A 22,565-nucleotide genomic window follows, 5' to 3' on the forward strand; every position below is an offset into this window, starting at 1 on the left:
GCCTATGAAGAATACACCAGCAAGCTAGATGCACTTCAGCAACGGGAACAACAATTATTAGAGTCCATGGGGAATGGAACCGATTTTTCTGTTTCTAGCTCAGCTTCCACAGATACAGTTACATCTTCTTCCTCTTCTAGCCTTTCAGTGGCACCTTCATCTCTTGCAGTTTTTCAGAGTCCCACAGATGTGTCAAGAAGCAACCCTAAGTCACCACAAAAACCAATTGTTAGAGTCTTCCTGCCCAACAAACAGAGGACTGTAGTAAGTAAACCTGTTCCATCTTATCTTCCTTGTACTTTTTAAACAAAAAAGTTGTAGAAACTATAATATATTATATAATGTTAGTCTGAATATAAACTGCACATTTCTGTAAATCTATCTTGTATAAAATTTAAATGCAGCCTAATAATTAGTGTTAATTTTTTGTGTATACCTCTGTGTGATAACTTGCAGAAAAATTATGCTATTTAGTGATCACCTCCCTGATGTCATGATTGTCCTTGAGAACAAGGGACAAAAAAACAAACAAACAAACATGTGAATAATGGACTTGGACTGTAGTTGAAGCACTTTTCCTTTTTTTCCCCTTTTCTGTCTTTTTGGACATAGAAAATATGGGGATTTGTTTTACTTAAGTGTACATATTTGTAACAGATTTTGTATTTCTTGCCTTCTCAATGAATGGGAGGAGTTGGGAGGGAATGAATTGTAATAGAAAATAAAATAATATTGAATTTAAAAAAAGAAATCACGGTTCATTGAAAGTAAAAATGTGTATAATACTAGGAAAAGAGATAGTGAGCCAAAGATGAAGTAAGGCATATTCACATCCCTAAAGGACCTTAGAATCTTAGAAAGACATTGAAAAACTATATACTGAACTATTATACAAGATAAAATATGGTAATGTAAGGGTTGTACAATGGGAAGTTTAGGGTTAAAAAAAATCACTTTTAGTTGTTAGGCATTGAGAAGATAGATTTGGGGGCCTTGAGAGAAGGAAAGAAGCTCTAAATCTTGAAGGGACCTAGGATAGTTTTCACAGATAGAAGTAACAGGTTCAGTTCACAGAGCAGCATAGTAAATTGCCATGAAACGTGAGCCCTAATGTAATCTTTTGTCAAGAAAAACCTTCAGAAGAAACAAAACTCTCACTCTTTGCAGATGACGTGATGGTATACCTAGAGAATCCCAAGAAATCATCCAAAAAACTACTGGAAACAATTAGCAATTTTAGCAAAGTTGCAGGATATAAAATAAACCCTCATAAATCTTTAACTTTTCTATATATGACTAGCAAGCTATAGCAGGAAGAGCTAGATAGAGAAATCCCATTCAAAGTAACCTCAGACAATATAAAATACCTGAGAGTCTATTTGCCAAGACAGACTCAGAAACTTTTTGAAAACAATTATAAAACATTTCTCACACAAATTAAATCAGATTTAAATAACTGGGCAAACATCAACTGCTCATGGATAGGTAGAGCTAATATAATAAAAATGACAATTCTACCAAAACTAAACTACCTGTTTAGTGCCCTACCAATCAGTATTCCAAAAAATTACTTTAATGAATTAGAAAAAGTAAATTCACATGGAGAAATAAAAAGTCAAGAATTTCCAGGGATTTAATGAAAAAAATGCAAAAGAAGGGGGCTTAGTCCTCCCAACCTAAAATTATATTATAAAGCATCAGTCATCAAAATTCTCTGGTATTGGCTAAGAAATAGAGTGGTGGACCAGTGGAATAGACTAGGTGCAATAGCAGGAAATGATTATAGTAATCTGCTGTTTGATAAACCCAAAGAATCCAGCTTTTGGAATAAAAACTCTCTCTTTGATAAAAACTGCTGGGAAAATTGGACATTAGTATGGAAGAAACTTAGATTAGACCAACACCTCACACCCTATTCCAAGATAAAATACAAATGGTTACAGCATTTAGACATAAAAAAACAATACTATAAGCAAATTAGAAGATCAAGGACTAGTTTACTTCTCAGATCTATGGAAAGGGGAGCAGTTTATGACTAAGGGAGAGATGGACAACATCACCAAAAACAAACTGGATGATTTTGATTACATTAAATTAAAAAGCATTTGCACAGATAAAATCACTGTAACCAAGATCAAAAGAAATGTAGTAAACTGGGAAACAATCTTTACAACTAATGTTTCTGACAAAGGACTCATTTCTAAAATATACAGAGAACTGGGTCATTTTTTTTTTTAAAAAAAGCCATTCCCCAATTGACAAATGGTCAAAGGATATGCAAAGGCAATTTACAGATGAGGAGATCAAAACAATCCACAGTAATATGAAAAATTGCTCTAAATTATTATTTATTAGAGAAATGCAAATTAAAGCTTCTCTGAGGTACCACCTCACACCTTTCAGACTAGCCTATATGACCAGAATGTACAATGATCAACGTTGGAAGGGATGTGGGAAAACTGCATAATGCATTGCTGGTGGAGCAGTGAGCTCATCCAACCATTCTGGAGAGCAATTTGGAATTAGGCACCAAAAATGTGCATACCCTTTGATCCAGCAATACCACTACTGGGTCTATACCCTGAAGAGATGATGAAAAAGGGTAAAAACATCACTTGTACAAAAATATTCCTAGCAGCCCTGTTTGTGGTGGCAAAGAATTGGAAATTAAGTAAATGTCCTTCAATTGGGGAATGGCTTAGCAAACTGGTATATGTATGTCATGGAACACTACTGTTCTATTAGAAACCAGGAAGGATGGGAATTCAGGGAAGCCTGGAGGGATTTGCATGAACTGATGCTGAGTGAGATGAACAAAACCAGAAAAACACTGTACACCCTAACAGCAACATGGGGGTGATGATCAACTTTGATGGACTTGCTCATTCCATCATTCCAACAATCAGGCTCAATTTAGGGCTCTCTGCAATGGAGAATACTATCTGTAACCAGAGAAACAACTGTGGAGTTTGAACAAAGACCAAGGACTGTTATCTTAAATTTAGGGGAAAAAACTGATATCTCATTGTCTGATCTTGCTATTTCTTATTTCTTCCTTAACGATATGATTCCTCTCTCATCACACTCAATTTGGATCAATGTATACCATGGAAACAATGTGAAGACTGACAAATTGCCTTCTGTGGGGGGGTGAGGGGAGGGAAGTAAGATTAGGGGGAAAATTGTAAAACTCAAAATAAATAAAATCTTTGGGAACAAAAAAAGAAAAAACCTTCAACAAGAATCACAGTCTGTATTTGAAAGAGACCTCAGTGATTTTATCTGTGTAAGATAATGATGACTGAATAGATCTACAGGTTCTGTTATTAAACCTATAGTTCACATATATTGAAGTATGTTCAAAATTACTTAATTTTTAAATTTGCATCAAAAATCAGCAAGATAAAGAAGTATAATTTTTAAAAAGGAATTTTTAATCCATTTACCAAGTTTTAAACCAGATGTAATAGGAAGATAATGTTTTCATAGCAAGAAATCTTAACACCCTTTTACATGTTCAATTAAAAAAAGTAATTATCAACTTTCTAGCTTCTTGTTGCTATGTTAAAGAAATTTCTTATGAAAGATGATTCTATTAAAAATTGATGATAAAGGAATTAATGATGAAGGAAGTTATAATTATGTTTGATGTTGTGCTGTGCAGTCAACATTTCCAGATCTTTAGATTGTACCTTTAAGCCAAATTCTACATTAGGTAAACTCAAATTTGCATTACTCAAATAAAAGAGAAAGCAATTGAGGGAAGAATTCTTGTAGCAGAAGCTCAAAATATTTTACAACAAAAATTAGATTAAAATTCATGTGTCACTGTTTATTATAGTGTTAATAGTACTTAGAATTTATTTTCAGTAGATAATTTTATGAAAATACTATGGTTGGTGTGAAACTTTTTGAATTAGTCATCCTACCTAGGTAGACACTTAACACACTAATAGAATTTTGGAAGGAGGCAGAGGATGGTGTTTATCCCTTCTGAAACGTATTCCATTCAAGTAATGAGACTCTATGAGCAGTAAGTGAAGTCAGGTCATGTAAAAATAAACATGGAAGAACATAAAGAGACACTATGAAAAAGGATATGGTGAAGATCAAATGGAAGATGACTGTCATAATTTAAAATCTCCATATTAACATTTTCATTTCTGCATAATTGAGTCTTTTATTTATATCATCACAATTTTTATGATTATTCCTCCCTGTTATCTACCTACTTTAACAGGAGCTAGAGATCAGGAACTCTTAAACTAAAACATCAAGAATTATATGAGATTAGGCATAAAAGGAATCTACTGATTAACCCAAAATCTCTTGCTTCTGGGATAAGAATTCACTATAAGATAAAAACTGGAAAATAGTTTGGAAAAAACTAGGCGTAGACTAACATCTCAAACTACAATAAGATATAGTTGAAATAGATACATGATTTAGATATAGTGATACCTTAAGTCAATTAGGAGAACAGGAAAGAGTTTCACTGTCAGATTTATGGAGAGGGGAGAAATTTATGACTACACAAGAGATAGAGATCATTATAAAATGTAAAATGGGTATTATAAAATGCAAAATGGGTAATTTTGATTACATCAGATTAAAAGTTTTTGCACAAACCAGACCCAAACAATCAAGATTAGAAGGAATGTAGAAAGCTTGGAAACAGTTTTTATAGCCAATATTACTAATAAAGGACTTATTTCTAAAATATATAGAGAACTGACTCAAATTTATAAGAATACAAGTCATTCCCCAATTGATAAATGGTCAAAGGATATGAACAAACAATTTTCAGATAAAGAAATTAAAGCCATCTATAATCATATGAAAAATACTCTAAATTACTATTGATCAGAGAAATATAAATTAAAAGAACTCTTAAGTACTACCTCACATCTATCAGATTGGCTAATGTGATAGAACATATTTGAACTTGGGGTTCTCCTGCCTCCAGGGCTGATATGCTATCCACTGCACCACCTAGCATCATTGGAGATGTATTTAACTAGAAGGTTGTTTATGACATACACATTAAAATAATCCAAATTTCTGCTAGAAAACTGTTTGAAAAAATTCTCTAATATTATCTCATATTTATATTATATGAGACATAAAAAGAGAGTATTATGCATGAAAAAAGTATCTTCCATTGGCTTGGAAGATATCCTTTATAGACTCAAAACAGTAATTTCCTTTTGATGGAAAGATTATCCAGTTGTTTTCTTTGATAAATGACATTTTATAAAATAAGTTTCTTATTGATGTCTTAATTTTAAATCACTCACGTTTCCGGTATATCCTTTCCCTTTCCCAGAGAGGAATCCTTTATAACAATAAAATGGAATTGGTTCCAGGGGTGGGGGGAGGAGAGAAGAAGAGAGACAGTTCAGCAAAACCAACTAGCATATTGCAGTGCTCCACATGTGTAGTCTGTCACATCTGTGGGGAAAAAAGAGACATCCTTTTTATTAACAGTAAAACTCTTTGTCAAAGTGAATGTACTCAATAGTTGTTTCTTAACCTAGTCAAACCACTTCAGAGCCTGGTATAGTCTGAACCCAAAATGCACTAATGGACCTGTCTTATTGGCATCTCTTGTCATCTTTACTAATTTGTATGTGAGGTAAAACTTCAGAGTTGTTTTGATTTTCATTTCTCTTACTAGTTATTTATAATTTTTTAAAGATACAGTAGTTAATAGTTTGTAATTCATTGTTTGAGAAATGTTTGTTCCTTTCCTTTGGCCACTCATATATTGGGCAGTGGCTTTTGGCCTACCATATTTTGGTTGTTGCTTATATATCTTGAACATCAAATCTCTATCTGAAATATTTAGTACAAAGTATTTTTTCCCCTGTCTAACTCTTTCCCTCTTATAATTACATTAATTTTGATAGTGCAAAAGCTTTTTCAGTTTCAAGTAGTTGAAATAATCTATTCTAACTTATGTAATAATCACTTGTATCTCTTGCTTGATGATGATGATGAGTTTACCCCATGTAGCAAAGAACTTGAAAAGAAGTCATCTATCAGTTGGGAAATAACTAAGCAAATTATAGTATATTAATATAGTGGAATATTCCATTGTAATAAATAAGGAAAGGAATAATTTTAGAAAAAGCTGGAAATAGTTCAATGAATTGATGTAGAGTACACAGAGACAGGAGGAGTTGAATTGGAGAATTGTATTTCTTCTTAATACTTTGTCATCTTGACTCTACTTAACATCCTATTTCACTTATGACCCATTTTCATTTCATTGTTTTAACCACACTAATAATTGAGACTCCTGATAGTCACTGCCTTTCTCTTCTCCCCTCCCCCCCAAGTATAAGCAGAAATTTGAAAGAAAATAGACATATATCACATAGCTAGAGTAAGTAAAGAAAAAAATTCAGGTATAATACTATCTTCTTCCTTTTTTTGTTATAATTATTAACAATTAGTGAATATTTTTAAAAGTATACTTTGATGGATTTAAATTAGTTTTGAGTACATTCTTCTAAGTCTTCTTTTCCATATTTTTCCAAATGTCCTTCATATAAAATCTACCTCATGTACCGAAGCCCGGAAACAAAGAATTCAAGAAATGAGGAGTCAATCAGACTCACACCTGATTTAACAGCTACAACTTTAAAGAAACAGAGAACTTGGGACAAGATGATATTCCAGAAGGCAATGCTTATAGGCTTCCAGTCAAGAATAGGGAAAAATGGATCTTTAATGAAATAGAAGACTTCAACTTTTCCTGTTGAAAAGACCAAAACAGCTTAGAAACTATGAAATTCAAGGAGTCAAGAGAATCATATTAAAAAATATTTTTTAAATGTGAACAATTGAAAAAGACTTTATAAAGATGAAGAATTTGCATTTTAAAGGGGATAGGAGGTGGAAGTGATGCAAACATTCCCTAAGATGGAAGGATAGGGAGAAAAACCACATAATAGGAGAATACAAATAGAAGTCTATGTAAACAAAGAGGAAAGAGTATTGGGGGATAAGGTGTCACCTGAATCCAGAATAATACCATTTGACTGGGACTTTCCCTAGTGGGGGTGAGGGAGAAATCATTTAGATTTCTCTTGAGCAACAGGGAAGAAACACAGAATTATAGATCAGAACTTGAAGGGACCTTAAAGGCTGTATACCCATTTCCCTCCTTTTCTATATGAGGAAACTAAGGCCTTTTGGAGAAAACTGGATAATAATTTGGCAGGAAATAGCCTTACAATTGAAATATCACATGATAAAACAAATTAAAGGAGAATAGGAGATAGGTAATAATCATAGCAGTGGAAATGGAGAGAATTCTCCCTCTTCCCCCACCCTGATCTGATTCAGTTTTTTATTTAATTTTTTTATGTAAAGAAAGTTTTCAACACTCATTTTTGGTAAGATTTGAGTTCCAAATTTTTTCCCTCCCCCTCTCTATGACAGTAAGAAATCTGATTTGAGTTTTACATGTTAACCAAATTGCTAGTGTCATAAATGAAAAAGGTGAACTTACACCAATGAGGAGAAAATTAAAGTAATAATTCAGATTTTGCCCAACTCTATGGCAATAAATTTGACAATCTAAGTGAAATGGATGAATATTTACAAAAATATAAGTTGCCCAGGTTAAATGAAGAGGAGATTAAATACCTAAACAACGCTATCTCAGGAAAAAAAGAAATTCAACAAACCATCATTGAACTCCCTAAGAAAAAATCTCTAGGTCCTAGTGGATTCACCAGTGATTTCTATCAAACATTTAAGGAACAATTGGTTCCAATTCTATATAAACTCTTTGGGAAAATAGGGCAAGACTGAACTCTGCCTATCTCTTTCTATGACACCAATTTGGTGCTGATAGCTAAACCAGGAAGTTAAAACAGAGAAAGAAAATTATAGACCTATCTCCCTGATGAATAAATGCAAACATCTTAAATACAATCTTAGCAAAATGATTACAGCAAGTTATCACTAGGATAATACATTATGACCAAGTAGGATTTATCCCAGGAATGCAGGGTTGGTTCAATATTAGGAAAACTGTTAGCATAATTAATTATAACAACAAACCTATCAGAAATTATATGATTAGGAGCAGCTAGGTGGCACAGTGGATAGAGCACTGGCCCTGGTGTCAGGAGTACCTGAGCTCAAATCCAGCCTCAGACACTTAATAATTATTACCTAGCTGTGTGGCCTTGGGTAAGCCACTTAACCCCATTGCCTTGCAAAAACTTTAAAGAAAGAAAGAAAAAGAAATTATATGATTATATCAATAGATACTGAAAAAGCTTTTGACAAAATACAGCACCCATTCCTACTAGAGAGTTTAGGAATAAATGGACTGTTCCTTAGAATAATAAACAGTATCTATCTGAAACCATCAAAGCATTATATTCAATGGGGAGAGGCCAAAGACATTCCCAGTAAGATCAGGGGTGATATAAGGATGCCCATTATCACCACTACTATTTAATATCATATTAGAAATGTTAGCTTCAGCAATAAGAGAAGAAAAAGAAATTGAAGGAATCAGAATTGGGAAGGAAGAGACAAAATTCTCACTCTTTGAAGATGACATGATGCTATACTTTGAGTTATACATGTTACAATTATGTTAAACATTTCCATATTAATCATTTTGTGAAAAAAAAGAATCAGAGCAAAAGGGGGGAACGAACCATGAGAAAGAAAAAAAATTTTAAAGTGAAAATAGTATGCTTTGGTCTACATCCTTTTTAAAGTTTTTATTGAAACAATAGACAATATAATTTGATTTGCCATTTTAGCATTTAGTAAACCCATAGGGGGAGCACATAAAATCACCCTGTGGGCCACATTTTGGACAGCCCTAGTCTACATTCAGACTCCATTGTTCTTTCTATGGATATGGATGGCATTTTCCATCATGTCTTTTAGACTTATCTTTGATCATATTGCTGAGAGCTAAGTTTTATCATAGTTGATCATCACATAAAGTTGCTGTTAAGGTGTATTATGATCTTGTGGTTCTGCATCAGTTCATGTCTTTCTAGGTTTTTCTGAAATCTGCCTGCTCATGATTTCTTACAGAAAAATAGCTTTCCATCAGATTCATATACCACAACTTGTTTAACCATTCCCCTATTCTTGGACATCCCCTTTATTTTCAATTCTTTCCCACTAAAAAAGAGCTGCTATAAATGTTTTTATACATGTGAGTCCTTTCCCCTTTTCTATGATCTCTTTGGGATATAGACCTAACAGTGGTATTGCTGGATCAAAGGAAATGCGCAGTTTTGGGGCATAGTTCCAAATTGCAAGGGAGAGAATTTTTAAATGTGATCATAAAAGATCATTTAGAAGTTTTAAGAGAAAAATAGTGTCAGTTAGATATATTCTAAGAACTTGGAATGAATAAAATTAATGCAGCTATATTTAAAAGGGTAGCAATTGCTTAAGGAAAGAAAACAACAAATTATAAAAATCTATTTAACATATATTGAGAATGAACAAAACCATAAAAGAACAAGATTGCTTAAGATAAGAAAAATGACAAATAGTAACATTTACTGTAGAAAGTCAGAAACACTAATGCACTGTTGTCAGAGCCATGAACTAAAGCTAATCATTACAGAAAATAATTTGGATACCAGAAGAATCACTTTGCTACTGGGATTAAACCTCATGAAGATCAAAGACAGAGGGAAAAGTTGGGTACCCAAAAATGCATAGTACTACTTTATGTGATATCAGACAACTAGAAACAGAGCAGGTGCCTATCAGGAAATAGCTGAAAAGATTGTAGGATAGAAAAGGAATAGTATGATTGTGCATGAGAAGCAACACACATGTAGATGGTAAAGAAAATTTAGAAAGGCATGTATGAATATGCAAAATAAAACACAATCAGAAGATTAACAAACAATGATTGTGGTATGATGTAAGTGAAAATAGCATTAATTACAAGTGAACTCAGAATAAAGACAGTGACCAAGACTGGTTGTACAGATGTTGAAATATACCACACTCTTCATTTTAAGAAGAATTTAGAAGTTTATGATTGCTGAACTTGTGATTTCAATTATGACTGCTGTGTCAATTGGTTTTGCTTAACTTTTTTTGTGATGAGAGGGTTCTAAGGTAGGGGAGGGTACAGGAGATGTTTGGCATAAAACAAAAGACATCAAAATTTATCTTTTAAAAATCCTTGGGGGCGGCTAGGTGGCATAGTGGATAAAGCACCAGCCCTGGAGTCAGGAGTACCTGGGTTCAAATCCAGTCTCAGACACTTAATAATTACCTAGCTGTGTGGCCTTGGGCAAGCCACTTAACCCCATTTGCCTTGCAAAAAATCCTTGCCATTATTAACAGTCTTTTGTTGTTGATATCCAGTCTATCTTATCACCTAAATCATAATTCTGGTTCAATTTCAGATAGTTTTGATTATTTTCTTCCTATCCTCTCACCAGCAGCAATTCCCTGTTGTATTGGACTTTTTCCTTGATCATGTAAATGAAAAAAGTACTCAAATCAGATTTTTTCATCCTACGTTTTTTGTTAATTGAATAGGTAATTTTTGGTGCTTGAAATTAAGTTTCGTTTATAATGGCTATTTTAAGTATGTGCTATCCAAATTAAAATGTGCAAAGTAGTTCTGGTTATAGGATATATGCTATAAAAGCAAATTACTTTCTTTTAAATGTCAGGTAGAAATGGAGAAATTTTTTTTTTGCATATGTGACAATAAATATTACCTGATCCTTGCCATATATTTCTGCTATTTCAGGTACCAGCAAGATGTGGGGTGACAGTCCGAGACAGTCTAAAGAAGGCATTGATGATGAGAGGCCTGATCCCAGAATGCTGTGCTGTATACAGAAGACAGGATGGGTATGGCTTGTACAGAATATTGTAGTTTGTGAAACATAGTTCCTCTCAAGGAATAAACTCAGTTTTAGAAGAAATTACTTAATTAGCTCTGAAATGATTCCAAAGAAATCTTTCTGAGTTAGAAATTTTTTTCTTGTTTTATAATCATAGAAGTATTATTGTAGTATGAATTTCTTATAACTGTTTCACAGTATCAGAATAGGCTAATTTGAAGTATAGAATTTTCTTTAATTACAAACATGATCCATTAGAGTTTACTTCAATACCTCATTGTGGTGTGGAGACCCTAGATGCTAATAAGACTATGCCACTGTATCATAGAAGTTCCCACAAATCCTCCTTCCTGTTCTAGAAAGATTCTGAATGGAGACCCAACTATACGATGTGAATCTTTGGTCTATGAGATTCTAAGTTCAGAGAGATTCAGCCTTAGAAGGCTGGCCACCAGGTGGTGACTGTCTTTTGGCCCTAGCAACTCATGAAGATTTAACTACTAAGGCAAAGAGGAGTGGTATGAGTATGATCTCTGTTCCTGAAGGAACACTAACACTGAGAAAGTCATAGATCTTAGAGCACTAAAGTACTTTCTATATTAAAAAAAAAAAAAAAAAGACCTCAGCTATGTCTGGACCATCAGTGATTTTACCCAATACTTACAATTTTTTTTTAATTGAGTTCCTTTCTTCTAAAAGGCTTCTACTTAGCATTTTGTAAAGGCCTAAACTTTTCCTTTTGTGGACAGCTTGTCACATGAACATTCTTTTCTATGACTGGATAGAAAAATCCATATGTCTCATTTTTGGATCCCAGGAACAAGCCATTCTCTGCTGTTATAGGTCTTGGCTGGAGCTGACTGGAAGAACAGAATGCATCTCTCTACCCTGCTGTTTGTCCAAGAGTGATGCATGTATTTGGGGTAAACATAAAAATCAATTTATTGCCATTCAAATTTCTAACAGTGGAAGACCAGGGATCCAAACCTCCCTCAATTATACCACTCAACCCTCAGTAACTACTTTTCATGTCTTCATCGTGAGGTGTATTAAAAGGATTTTCAAGTATGATAACCAAGAAAAATTCGTATCTACATTTTCCAGAGAGAAGAAACCTATTGACTGGGACACTGATATTTCCTGGCTCACTGGAGAAGAACTGCATGTAGAAGTTTTGGAGAATGTTCCCCTAACAACACACAATTTTGTATGTACCTTCTGATATTTGAAATATTTTAAATGTTCAAAAGCATATATATTTTTTTTCAAGTTCCTATGAATGAATTTATAGGGCAATCCAACAGCTAAGGATTTGATTCTGTAGCTATTTCTTTTTGGCTTGTTAAAGGGAGTATTATATCCCAAAATGATGATCAAAAGGGAGGTGAGAGAAGAAAAGAAAAGAAAGCAAGCTCAGTTCAGATGGACATCTTCAGTGTATTTGTCATATTTGCATTGTGTACTGGGTCCTTAACTTCTTTGCTACTTTTAAATCTTATCACTTAATGAACTAAAGATTGTGAAATGCTAATTGCTGGTTTTTGTTTCTTGCATTCTTGTCTTCCTCCTCCTCCTCACTTGCATGTACATAAATGTGCATATTCTGACACGTGGTTAAGTATATCCTCCCAACTTCCTTTTGAGCCTCTTTTTAGAATGACTTCTGCTCTTTGCAGACAATAGCATAAAGTACCAAATTCTTTATATAACCAAAAATTTGGACTATCCCTCTTCATGTTAGGAGTAAAACATCTTTAATCAGAAATCTCAAAATTCAGGAATAGTCCTCAGAAATCTGCATTAGGCCAAGGACAGATAGCCTGCTTTTGTAATATCATTCCCACAAAAATTTTGTAGTTGGGATTGATGGTCTTCATCAATATAGAGCTATTTGTTTGGGCTATTCTTCCTAGTTATTTTTTCAAGTATTTTCCCATGAATCTGTTGGGAAGATCTCACCATGCTTTTAGGGTTCATTAAAACCTCAGTATAATGCTACCAGTTCTGTTGTACAATCTTATAGGTGTAAATATCATGTTACAACTTTCTTTTGACCTTTTATCACTTAACCACTACTTCATAGATTCTACTAAATTCCACAAAACTCTGTTATCTAGAGTCCTGTGGAAAATGCCCCAAACTTAGAACAAACAGTTCATATCCATTCATATCCTCAAGAAGGTGATGCATTAAAAAAAACTGGGAAGAAAACATTTTAAAGAATATTGGTGTTGCCTTCTTAAATGCATGGATGAAATTTTGTGTATGAATTTGTTGGTATAGGAAATTCTCCTTGATATTTAAAATAAGAAGGAATGATTTATGAATTAATTTTAGTTGTCCTGAACATTCTTCTCTAATTTGCCTATATGGTGTTTTGTTATTAGTAATTGGCTCCTTATGGTTTTATACAAATATATTGTTTGGTCATTTATCCTGATCTCCAAGCATATTAGCAGTTCTAATTTTCATTTGAAAATTATATGCTATTTTTAAAAATGTTTGTTGATTGCTATTAAATATCTTTTTGAATCTTAATGATTGTTCTCTGCAAAAGTTTTCATAAAAATTTTTTTAATTAAAGATTTGCCTTTGAAGATGGCAGAAGAAGCAAGAAGAAATATATCTAATTACTTGTGATGTACTTCTCAGATTTTTCAAAATCTTGTCTTTAATAGTGCTGGAATTTTATTTTTTAGGTACGGAAGACATTTTTCACTTTAGCATTCTGTGACTTTTGTCGAAAGCTGCTTTTTCAAGGTTTCCGCTGTCAGACATGTGGTTACAAATTTCACCAACGCTGTAGTACAGAGGTGCCACTGATGTGTGTTAATTATGATCAGCTTGAGTAAGTAATACAAAGTCTCTTCTGTTTATAGTTTTAGATACATGTTACATTCTGTAGGTTTTCTTTATTTTAAATCATATGCATATATATAATATATATGTTTAAAGCTAAACAAAGGAGTTTTTCAGCGACCATCCTTAGAATAAAATACCATTGGAGTATTCTGGTATATCCAGTTTGTCTTGTCACATCCTAATTATGGTCTAACACTTAATATTTGATATTTATTTCCTCGAAGCTGAGAGTTTTAATATTAGAAACTCTTCACTAACAATATATTGTAATACGTTGAGCCATTGTTTTTCCCCTCCAAATTGATTTAGAAGCAAAATTGATTAGTCATTTGTTGTGTTTTGTAAAGTAGGCTTACAGATATTAACAAAAAATTTACAGCTCCCAAACTAGCTTTGTATCCTTCCTTTCCCTTGAAATCATTTGAACTAGTAGAGTTAAATCCCTTTATTTTGACTAAATTATAATATTTCTAACATTTCTCTCTAATAGTTCATATTTTTGAGAGATTTCTAACTGGGTTAAATTTTCAATTAGAATGATTTTCATAGCTAACATTTTCCCTTTTCAGATAATTATTAAGGGTTTCATGTTTCTTTTTATTCTAATTCTTTAACTGCCATGAATATTTTTTCCAAATATGCAGGAATTTTATTCTATTGGCTGACAAATAAATATATTTTTTAAGCTTTACTTTGAGATTGTGCTGTCAATTTAAAAATCTATTTAACAAAATGACAAGCAGTTGAGTTCCTTTCGGTATTTATTTTTAAATATGGAATTTGGCCCAGGTTTTCCTGCATTTGTATATTCTGGTTTTTGAAACATCTGGGTTTTACACAAGTTAGGTTTGCTTTGTTTTATTTTTGTTTTTTGCCTCACAGTTTGCTGTTTGTCTCCAAGTTCTTTGAACACCACCCAATATCGCAGGAGGAGGCCTCCTTAGGAGAGACCACCACCCTTACGTCGGGATCATCCCCTTCAGCACCCCCCCCAGATCCTATTGGGTATGATTTGACTACTGCTGTTCAGTGACATGCTATTTCAAAATTGGATTTTGTCCAGATTTTAGATGATTCTTTAAAATTTAGCTTTAAACTATTAAGAAAATGATTTTTTCAAGCTAATTTCTTATTTTTATGATAAAGTAGATATTTGTGTGCATTAGGCTGAAGTGAGATTAAAGCCGACATAGTATGGTGTTTCAGGACCCTTTTCCCATCAAGATATTAATTAGAAAATATGTACTAAGTACTTACCATGTATTTTGTACTAAGGGAGTTTTTATGAGGAATGTTTAAAAAGTATAACATGGCAATTCCTGCTCAGATTACAGTCTATTTAAGGCAGAATAAGACATGAATTTATATTAAATAATCAAGGATCATATATTATGAAGTGCTTAATTTGGGGGTAAAAACTAAGTATTGTGAGAGTTTAGAAAAGAAGAAGATATTAGGAGATGTTAGGGACAGCTTCATGTAAGGAGAAAAGGTTTGAGCTCAGTCTTGGAGGCTGTGCAGGGTCTAGAAAGGCCATGGCTAGTTAAATCGTTTCAGGAAAGAGAAATCTTGTAAGCAAAGGTTCAGAGACAAGATTGAGTATGACACATCCTTGGGATCAATATTATGTTGTCCTCTTAAATTGAACTGCATTCTAAAGCCATGGTTTTGTGTATCTTCTCATGGAACCAAGCCTAACAGAATTGTTACTGGCATTCATTAATTCAGCACACAGATATTTTGAAGTTAACTGCTTCATGAGGTGTTAAGTTACCCCTCATCAGAGCTCTTCAAATTATTGGATATTTTGCAGGGGGATTCTTGTGGAAGAAATAGTGTCAATAGTGGAGTCCCAGATAGAAGTCAGGAGGAGAAATTGAGATGAAAGGATAATAATTTTTCAGTGACTTCCCATGCTTACTCAATGTATTCAAGCTTTGTTATACATTTATGTTCTTTCTCTACTTCTCCCTAATTTTCTGGCTGCATGATTTAGATTTAAACATAAGCAGAAATTGATTGTAAATATTAATTAAGTAACAGACTTGCATTTTAACACTTGTTTTCTTTAGTACTGCTTTGATTAGAGCTGCAACTAATTTCTTTCTGAATTGGTAATGTAATCCTCAATATTTTCCAACACTACTTCTTTTCTGCAATTTGTAATTTTGTCATAATTTCTCTTTCAGTACCTTTATTAAAATAACACTTTATGCCCAATGTTGGAGAAATGTCCTATATCTTTCTTCATAAAGTTTATAAGAATTTCTCAATTGAGCATTTAATACATAATAATATGCCAATGTATGAAATTGAAGTGGTATATATCAGTATGTATAAAATTTTCTTTTACATTTATGATATATAACACACCAGGAATGAAGTATCAGATCTGATTCTTTAGAAATAACCTGAATTTTATTGTGATCCTTTTGTTTTCTCTTTAGCATTGCAGAGTTTAAGAAATCACAGTCTTTTGTAATAATATCTTAGTTTTGGTTATGTCACACATGGTGAATATATCAAAGGGAATATGAATAATTTGAATAATAAAGAGGAATAAATGTAATTTCTTTAGTGTCTAGTTTAAGAGGTAGTAAAGCCAATATACATTATTTGGACTTTCAATATTTCTCATTTTAATTTAATCTTCCTCTTCAGGGGGTATATACTCTTAATTATCGTCCCAATCCAGATTGTCTTAGAGAATAATATATGTAAACTCATGCCTCAAATTCAAGTGTTGCATTGTTGAACACATTTTTTATGTGCTAGTAGTCAAAAATTATGTCACACTAAGTGATTGGTGACCCATAATAATCATAAGACCTTTGTCCTAAGAATCATGACAATCATCTTTGTGAGTCTTGTGACTTGAGGACCCAGAAAGAAGGTCCAGGCAGCTGTAGTATAATATCAGTTTCCTCTTGGAAATGTAGTTTTTGTTGTTAATTTAAGGAACTTCAGTTTTAAAATAATCCTATTAATTTTAATTGTCCTAGTTCATGAATTAAATAATATCAGTATTAAATTTAAAAAACAGTATTGGCAGTGATCAATGCTAAATCAATACTGTATAAATACAGTTGATAACTCCACTTCAATCCTTATCTTGCACACTTCATAGCATCATCTGTACCTATTTGATATTGCCATTAACACCTCATCTCACACCATCAATCTTTAGGAACATTGGCATTTATATCCCAGAACATACTTGTATATTCCCATTGAGGTTCATTTTTGTGTTGTCATATGTATACCTCCACAGTTTTCATATCTGGTGGCCATTTATGCAAATATTTCTTTCTGAACTTCCTTCAGTTCTCTTGTGTGCTTATAAAATGCTTCAGTGATGATTATTTTTTAACATCCTCTTGTTCTTCCCTGAATTCCCTTCCCTTCATACTAAAATAATTAAAATAAAACAAATAACATATCAAATAAATAAATAGCATCAAGTAAAATGAATCTGCATTATCTATGTCCAAAAACATATCTCATTCTGCACCTTGAGTCCATTCCTCTTATTGTTAGAAGGTAGGTAACATGCTTGATCATCATAGAACTTGGAGACATGGTTAGAAAATCTGCATTAATTGAAGATCTTAAGTTTTTCAAAATTACTTTTCTTTACATTTACTTTTCTTTATTGTCACTGTATAAATTGTTCTTCTGGTTCTGCTCTCTTCTCTATATATCATTTCAAGTTCCCAATTCCCTTTCATCATTTCTTCCTTAAGTTCTCCTTTCTTGAAGCTGCCTTCTAAACTGACCATGAAGAGCACTATTAAGCCTCAACAAGATTCAGCAAATCTGTATTAAGTTTCCTGTTATAACTAAGTCACTATAACACCATTTACAAATATCGTTTCACTGTAGGCAGAACTTATCACAGTTGAAAAAGACTCCTCTGATCAGGGCAACACATGCCATTTGTGAAGAGCTGTAATTGTTGAGTTTTCTTGATGTCTGACTTCAATTTGCCATTTTGCAACCTCTCTTCATTTTTCCTGTTTCTCCCCTCTAAGAATCAACAGAGAGAGTCTCTACCCCCTTTTCTGTGTGATGGCTTTTCCAAGTACCAGACAGGCAGCTGCATCTTTTCTCTAACACTTTTCTTTTCTAAGCTAAATAGCTATTCTTCCTTTAATTGACCCTCAGATGACTGGGATTCAAGGCCCTTGACATTCTGCTTGTCCTCTCGGTGCATGTGCAGGGAAGTGACTGTGATACTCCACATGGAGGCAGACCATCATGCAGCAATGACCTCATTTATGGAAGCTGTTCCTCTCTTTTTAAATTCTTATAAAATTGTGAACTTTTAAAGAGCATAAGAGAATTCTATATGAAATCATGAATCTTCATTTCATAACACTTATTTAAATGTTTTAATGATCCTCTCTTTGCCAAACTTATCTCCCTCCCCAATTAAAAATTTATAGGAAAGGGCAGCTAGGTGGCGCAGTGGATAGAGCACCAGCCCTGGAGTCAGGAGTACCTGAGTTCAAATTTGGCCTCAAACATTTAATAATTACCTAGGTGTGTGGCCTTGAGAAAGCCACTTAACCCCATTGCCTTGCAAAAACTTAAAAAAAAAATTTATAGGAAGAAAAAAGAAAAGGGAAGGGTAAAAAACAACCTCTTGTAAAAGATAAGCAAAGTCAAGAAAAAAATAAATCTACACAGTAATCATGTTCAAAAAGCTCGCTCTCTCTCTCTCTCTCTGTCTTCTATTCTTCACTTCTTTATCAAGAGATAGATAACATAATACATCAAGGACCCTTTGAGGATGTAGTTGATCATAGCAATAGTCCTCGTGTCATTCAGAGTTGTTTTTCTTCAGAGTTGCTGATCTTGTATAAATTGTTCTGATTATGCTTACTTCACTATTCATCAATTCATACTACCCAAGCTATTTGGAGTCATTTCTATTATTTCTTATGGCACAATAACATTCCATTTCATCCATATACTTGTTTAAGTCATACATCAATTGCCTTTGCAACAATCCTAGGCAACCCCCTTAGATACTGGTTCTTTTGTTTTTTTCTGCCCATTTTAATTCCCTCCTTCAGGATAAGGAAATTTGTTTTGCTTCTGACTTTCTTCTCAGTATTATTCTCCCTCTTAAGTATATCCTCTATAGAGTGTACGAATAAATGGACTGTTCCTTAGAATAATTAGCAGTATCTATTTGAAATCATAAACAAGAATTATATTCAATGGGGAGAGGCTAGAGGCATTCCCAATAAGATCAGGGGTGAAACAAGGATGCCCATTATCACCACTACTATTCAATATCATATTAGAAATATTAGCCTCAGCAAGAAGAGAAGAAAAAGAAATTGAAGGAATTAGAATTGGGAAGGAAGAGACAAAACTCTCACTCTTTGCAGATGACATGATGGTATACCTAGAGAATTCCAAGAAGTCATCCAAAAAACTACTGGAAACAATTAGCAATTTTAGCAAAGTTGCAGGATATAAAATAAACCCTCATAAATCCTTAACTCTTCTATATATGACTAGCAAGCTACAGCAGGAAGAGCTAGAAAGAGAAATACCATTTAAAGTAACCTCAGACAATATAAAATACCTGGGAGTCTACCTGTCAAGGCAGACTCAGAAACTTTTTGAAAACAATTATAAAACACTTCTCACACAAATTAAATCAGATTTAAATAACTGGGCAAACATCAACTGCCTATGGATAGGTAGAGCTAATATAATAAAAATGACAATTCTACCAAAACTGTTTAGTGCCCTACCAATCAAAATTCCAAAAAAAATTACTTTAACGAGTTAGAAAGAGTTGTAAGTAAATTCATATGGAGAAATAAAAAGTCAAGAGTCTCCAGGGATTTAATGAAAAAATAAATGCAAAAGATGGGGGCTTAGCCATCCCCAATCTAAAATTATATCATAAAGCATCAGTCATCAAACCTGTCTGGTATTGGCTAAGAAATAGAGTGGTGGACCAGTGGAATAGACTAAGTGCAATAGCAGGAAACGATGTAGTAACCTGCTGTTTGATAAACCCAAAAAGTCCAGCTATTGGAATAAAAACTCTCTCTTTGATAAAAAAAAAACTGGAAAATTGGACGTTAGTATGGAAGAAACTTAGATTAGACCAACATCTCACACCCTATTGCAACATAAGATCCAAATGGATATAGGATTTAGACATAAAAAAACAATACTATAAGCAGATTAGAAGCTCAGGGACTAGTTTACCTGTCAGATCTATGGAAAGGGAAGCAGTTTATGACTAAGGAAGAGATGGAGAACATCTTTAAAAACAAACTAGATGATTTCAATTACATTAAATTAAAAAGCTTTTGCACAGATAAAACCATCGTAACCAAGATCAAAAGAAATGTAGTAAATTGGAAAGCAATTTTTACAACTAATGTTTCTGACAAAGGACTCATTTCTAAAATATACAGAGAACTGGGTCATATTTTAAAAAAAAAAAAGCCATTCCCCAATTGACAAATGGTCAAAGGATATGCAAAGGCAATTTACAGATGAGGGGATCAAAGCAATTCATAGTCATATGAAAAATTTCTCTAAATCATTACTTATTAGATAAATGCAAATTAAAGCTTCTCTGAGGTACCTCTCAGACTGGCCAATATGACCAGAAAGGATAACAATCATTGTTGCAAGGGTTGTGGGAAATCTGAGACACTTACATTGTTGGTGGAGCTGTGAACTCATCCAACCTTTCTGGAGAGAAATTTGGAATTACTCCCAAAGGGCAACAAAAATGGGTATACCCTTTGATCCAGCAATACCACTACTGGGTCTGTACCCTGAAGAGATGATGAAAAAGGGTAAAAACATCACTTGTACAGAAATATTCGTAGCAGTTTGTGTGGCAAAGAATTGGAAATCAAGTAAATGTCCTTCAGTTGGGGAATGGCTTAGCAAACTGTGGTATATGGATATCATGGAACACTATTGTTCTATTAGAAACAAGGAGGGACGGGAATTCAGGGAAGCCTGGAGGGATTTGCATGAACTGATGCTGAGTGAGATGACCAGAACCAGAAAAAACTCTGTACACCCTAACAGCAACATGGGGGCAATGATCAACCTTGATGGACTTGCTCATTCCATCAGTACAACAGTCAGGGACAATTTGGGGCTGCCTGCAAAGGAGAGTACCATCTGTATCCAGAGAAAGAACTGTGAAGTTTGAACAAAGACCAAGGACTATTACCTTAAATTTAGAAAAATAAAACTGGTATCTTGTTGTCTGATCTTGCTATGTCTTATACTCTGTTACTTCCTTAAGGATATGATTCCTCTCTCATCACACTCAATTTGGATCAATGTACAACATGGAAACAATGTAAAGACTGACAGATTTCTTTCTGTGAGGGGGGGGAAGGGAAGTAAGAGTGGGGGAAAAACTGTAAAACTCAAATAAAATCTTTAATTATATATATATATATATATATATATAATATACATATATATTATATATATCCTCTATATCCCTGCTTGTTTTTCTTATTATTTATTTCTGTATTTGTTTTTAATTCTATTTTATTTCTATATTTGTATTTCCATATCTGTTTATCTGAGAATGTGCATTCAGTGCTTCTTTGTTCATTTCAAGTAAGATTGAAGTCCACAAGCCTTCTTCTTTCTTTCTCCATGCTTTGTATACTCTTCCTACATACCCAATTATGAGTAGTATGTTCTATGCTTCATCTTTTTCTTTTCTACATTAATGTATTCTTACCCTTTCTTTTCCCCCTTCTTCAAACTTTTAGAACAGAAAAAATCCACTCTAGGATCTCTGTTTTTTCCTTATTTAGCTTCTTCAATGTCCTTTGAAGACATTAAACTTCTACAGGGACATTTGTTTCTTCTCTTCTCTTCTCTCTCTCTCTCTCTCTCTCTCTCTCTCTCTCTCTCTCTCTCTCTCTCTCTCTCTCTTAGAATATTTGCATCACATCATTATACAACTTTTTCTGCTTCCTCACCTAACCTTAGTTTTTCCTACATTTCTCTGGATTTTGTTCTCTGGTCTTTTTTTTTTTCAGAAATGCTTGAAAGTTGTCTTGAATTAAAAGTCTATTTTTTCTCCTGTAGAATTATATTCAGCTTTGTAGGAGTGAGTTATTCTTGGTTGCTAGCCTGTAATTTTTGCTTTTCGGAATATTCTATCATTTATAGTAGAAGGTGCTGGGTCTTGTTCCCAGTTGTTTTTTCTTGATACTTTCTGAATACTTACACCATCCTTAAATATAAGAACACTAGATTTTAGCTTTGATAGTCAAAGGATTTTTCTTACCAGGCTTTCTTTCAGGAGGTATTCAGTGAATTATATGGCTAACTTTTGCCTCTGGTTCTAAAAGATCTAGACAATTATTATTTCTGATTTTTTGAAATTAGTGTTAGTTTTTTTAATTTATGATTTTCCGAGTAGCTAGTGATTCTTTTTTTCTTTCTTAACATGTATTTATTGATTTATTTACCCATTACTAAAACAGTCTTGTAAGAGTAAACATAATCCCCCCTTCCCCATAAAAAAAATAGAAAAACCTCACAAAAAATGAAGTGAAAGAAAAAAAAAATTTTGCTTCATTCTGTATTCAGATACCATCAGCTCTGTCTCTGGGTTGGATCACAGTCTTTATCATAAGTCCATCAGAGTTGTTTCTGTATTTTTTCCCTACAGTTGCTATTGATAATTGTTTTTCCCTCCATTCATTTATCCCCACTCCTATTCTATTTTCTCTCTCCTTTTACTTTGTCCCTCCTGAAAAGTATGCTATGGAGAATCCCAGTGTTACAGAGGACAAAGTACTGGCC

At 33.4% G+C, this 22,565-nt stretch overlaps 1 protein-coding gene and 1 long non-coding RNA gene across 7 annotated transcripts in view; one reads left to right on the forward strand and one right to left on the reverse strand.

Annotated features, from left to right (window-relative positions):
- The window catches only part of BRAF (B-Raf proto-oncogene, serine/threonine kinase), a 190,450-nt gene that overhangs the window by 108,048 nt on the left and 59,837 nt on the right, over positions 1-22,565 (forward strand). For 4 of the 5 annotated variants that reach the window (XM_074193549.1, XM_074193545.1, XM_074193548.1 and 1 more), the window contains exons 3-7: positions 1-264; positions 10,775-10,878; positions 11,976-12,078; positions 13,571-13,719; positions 14,616-14,738. In XM_074193549.1, the coding sequence (XP_074049650.1) occupies positions 1-264; positions 10,775-10,878; positions 11,976-12,078; positions 13,571-13,719; positions 14,616-14,738 (743 nt within the window). The remainder of the gene's footprint in view (positions 265-10,774; positions 10,879-11,975; positions 12,079-13,570; positions 13,720-14,615; positions 14,739-22,565) is intronic. The other variant, XM_074193547.1, reaches the window with a different exon arrangement.
- The window catches only part of LOC141492860 (uncharacterized), a 147,886-nt gene that overhangs the window by 72,870 nt on the left and 52,451 nt on the right, over positions 1-22,565 (reverse strand). For both annotated transcript variants that reach the window (XR_012470065.1, XR_012470064.1), the window contains exon 3: positions 5,298-5,451. This is a non-coding gene — a long non-coding RNA (uncharacterized LOC141492860). The remainder of the gene's footprint in view (positions 1-5,297; positions 5,452-22,565) is intronic.

Source organism: Macrotis lagotis, chromosome 7 (genome assembly GCF_037893015.1).
Source record: "Macrotis lagotis isolate mMagLag1 chromosome 7, bilby.v1.9.chrom.fasta, whole genome shotgun sequence".
NCBI lineage: Eukaryota > Metazoa > Chordata > Mammalia > Peramelemorphia > Peramelidae > Macrotis > Macrotis lagotis.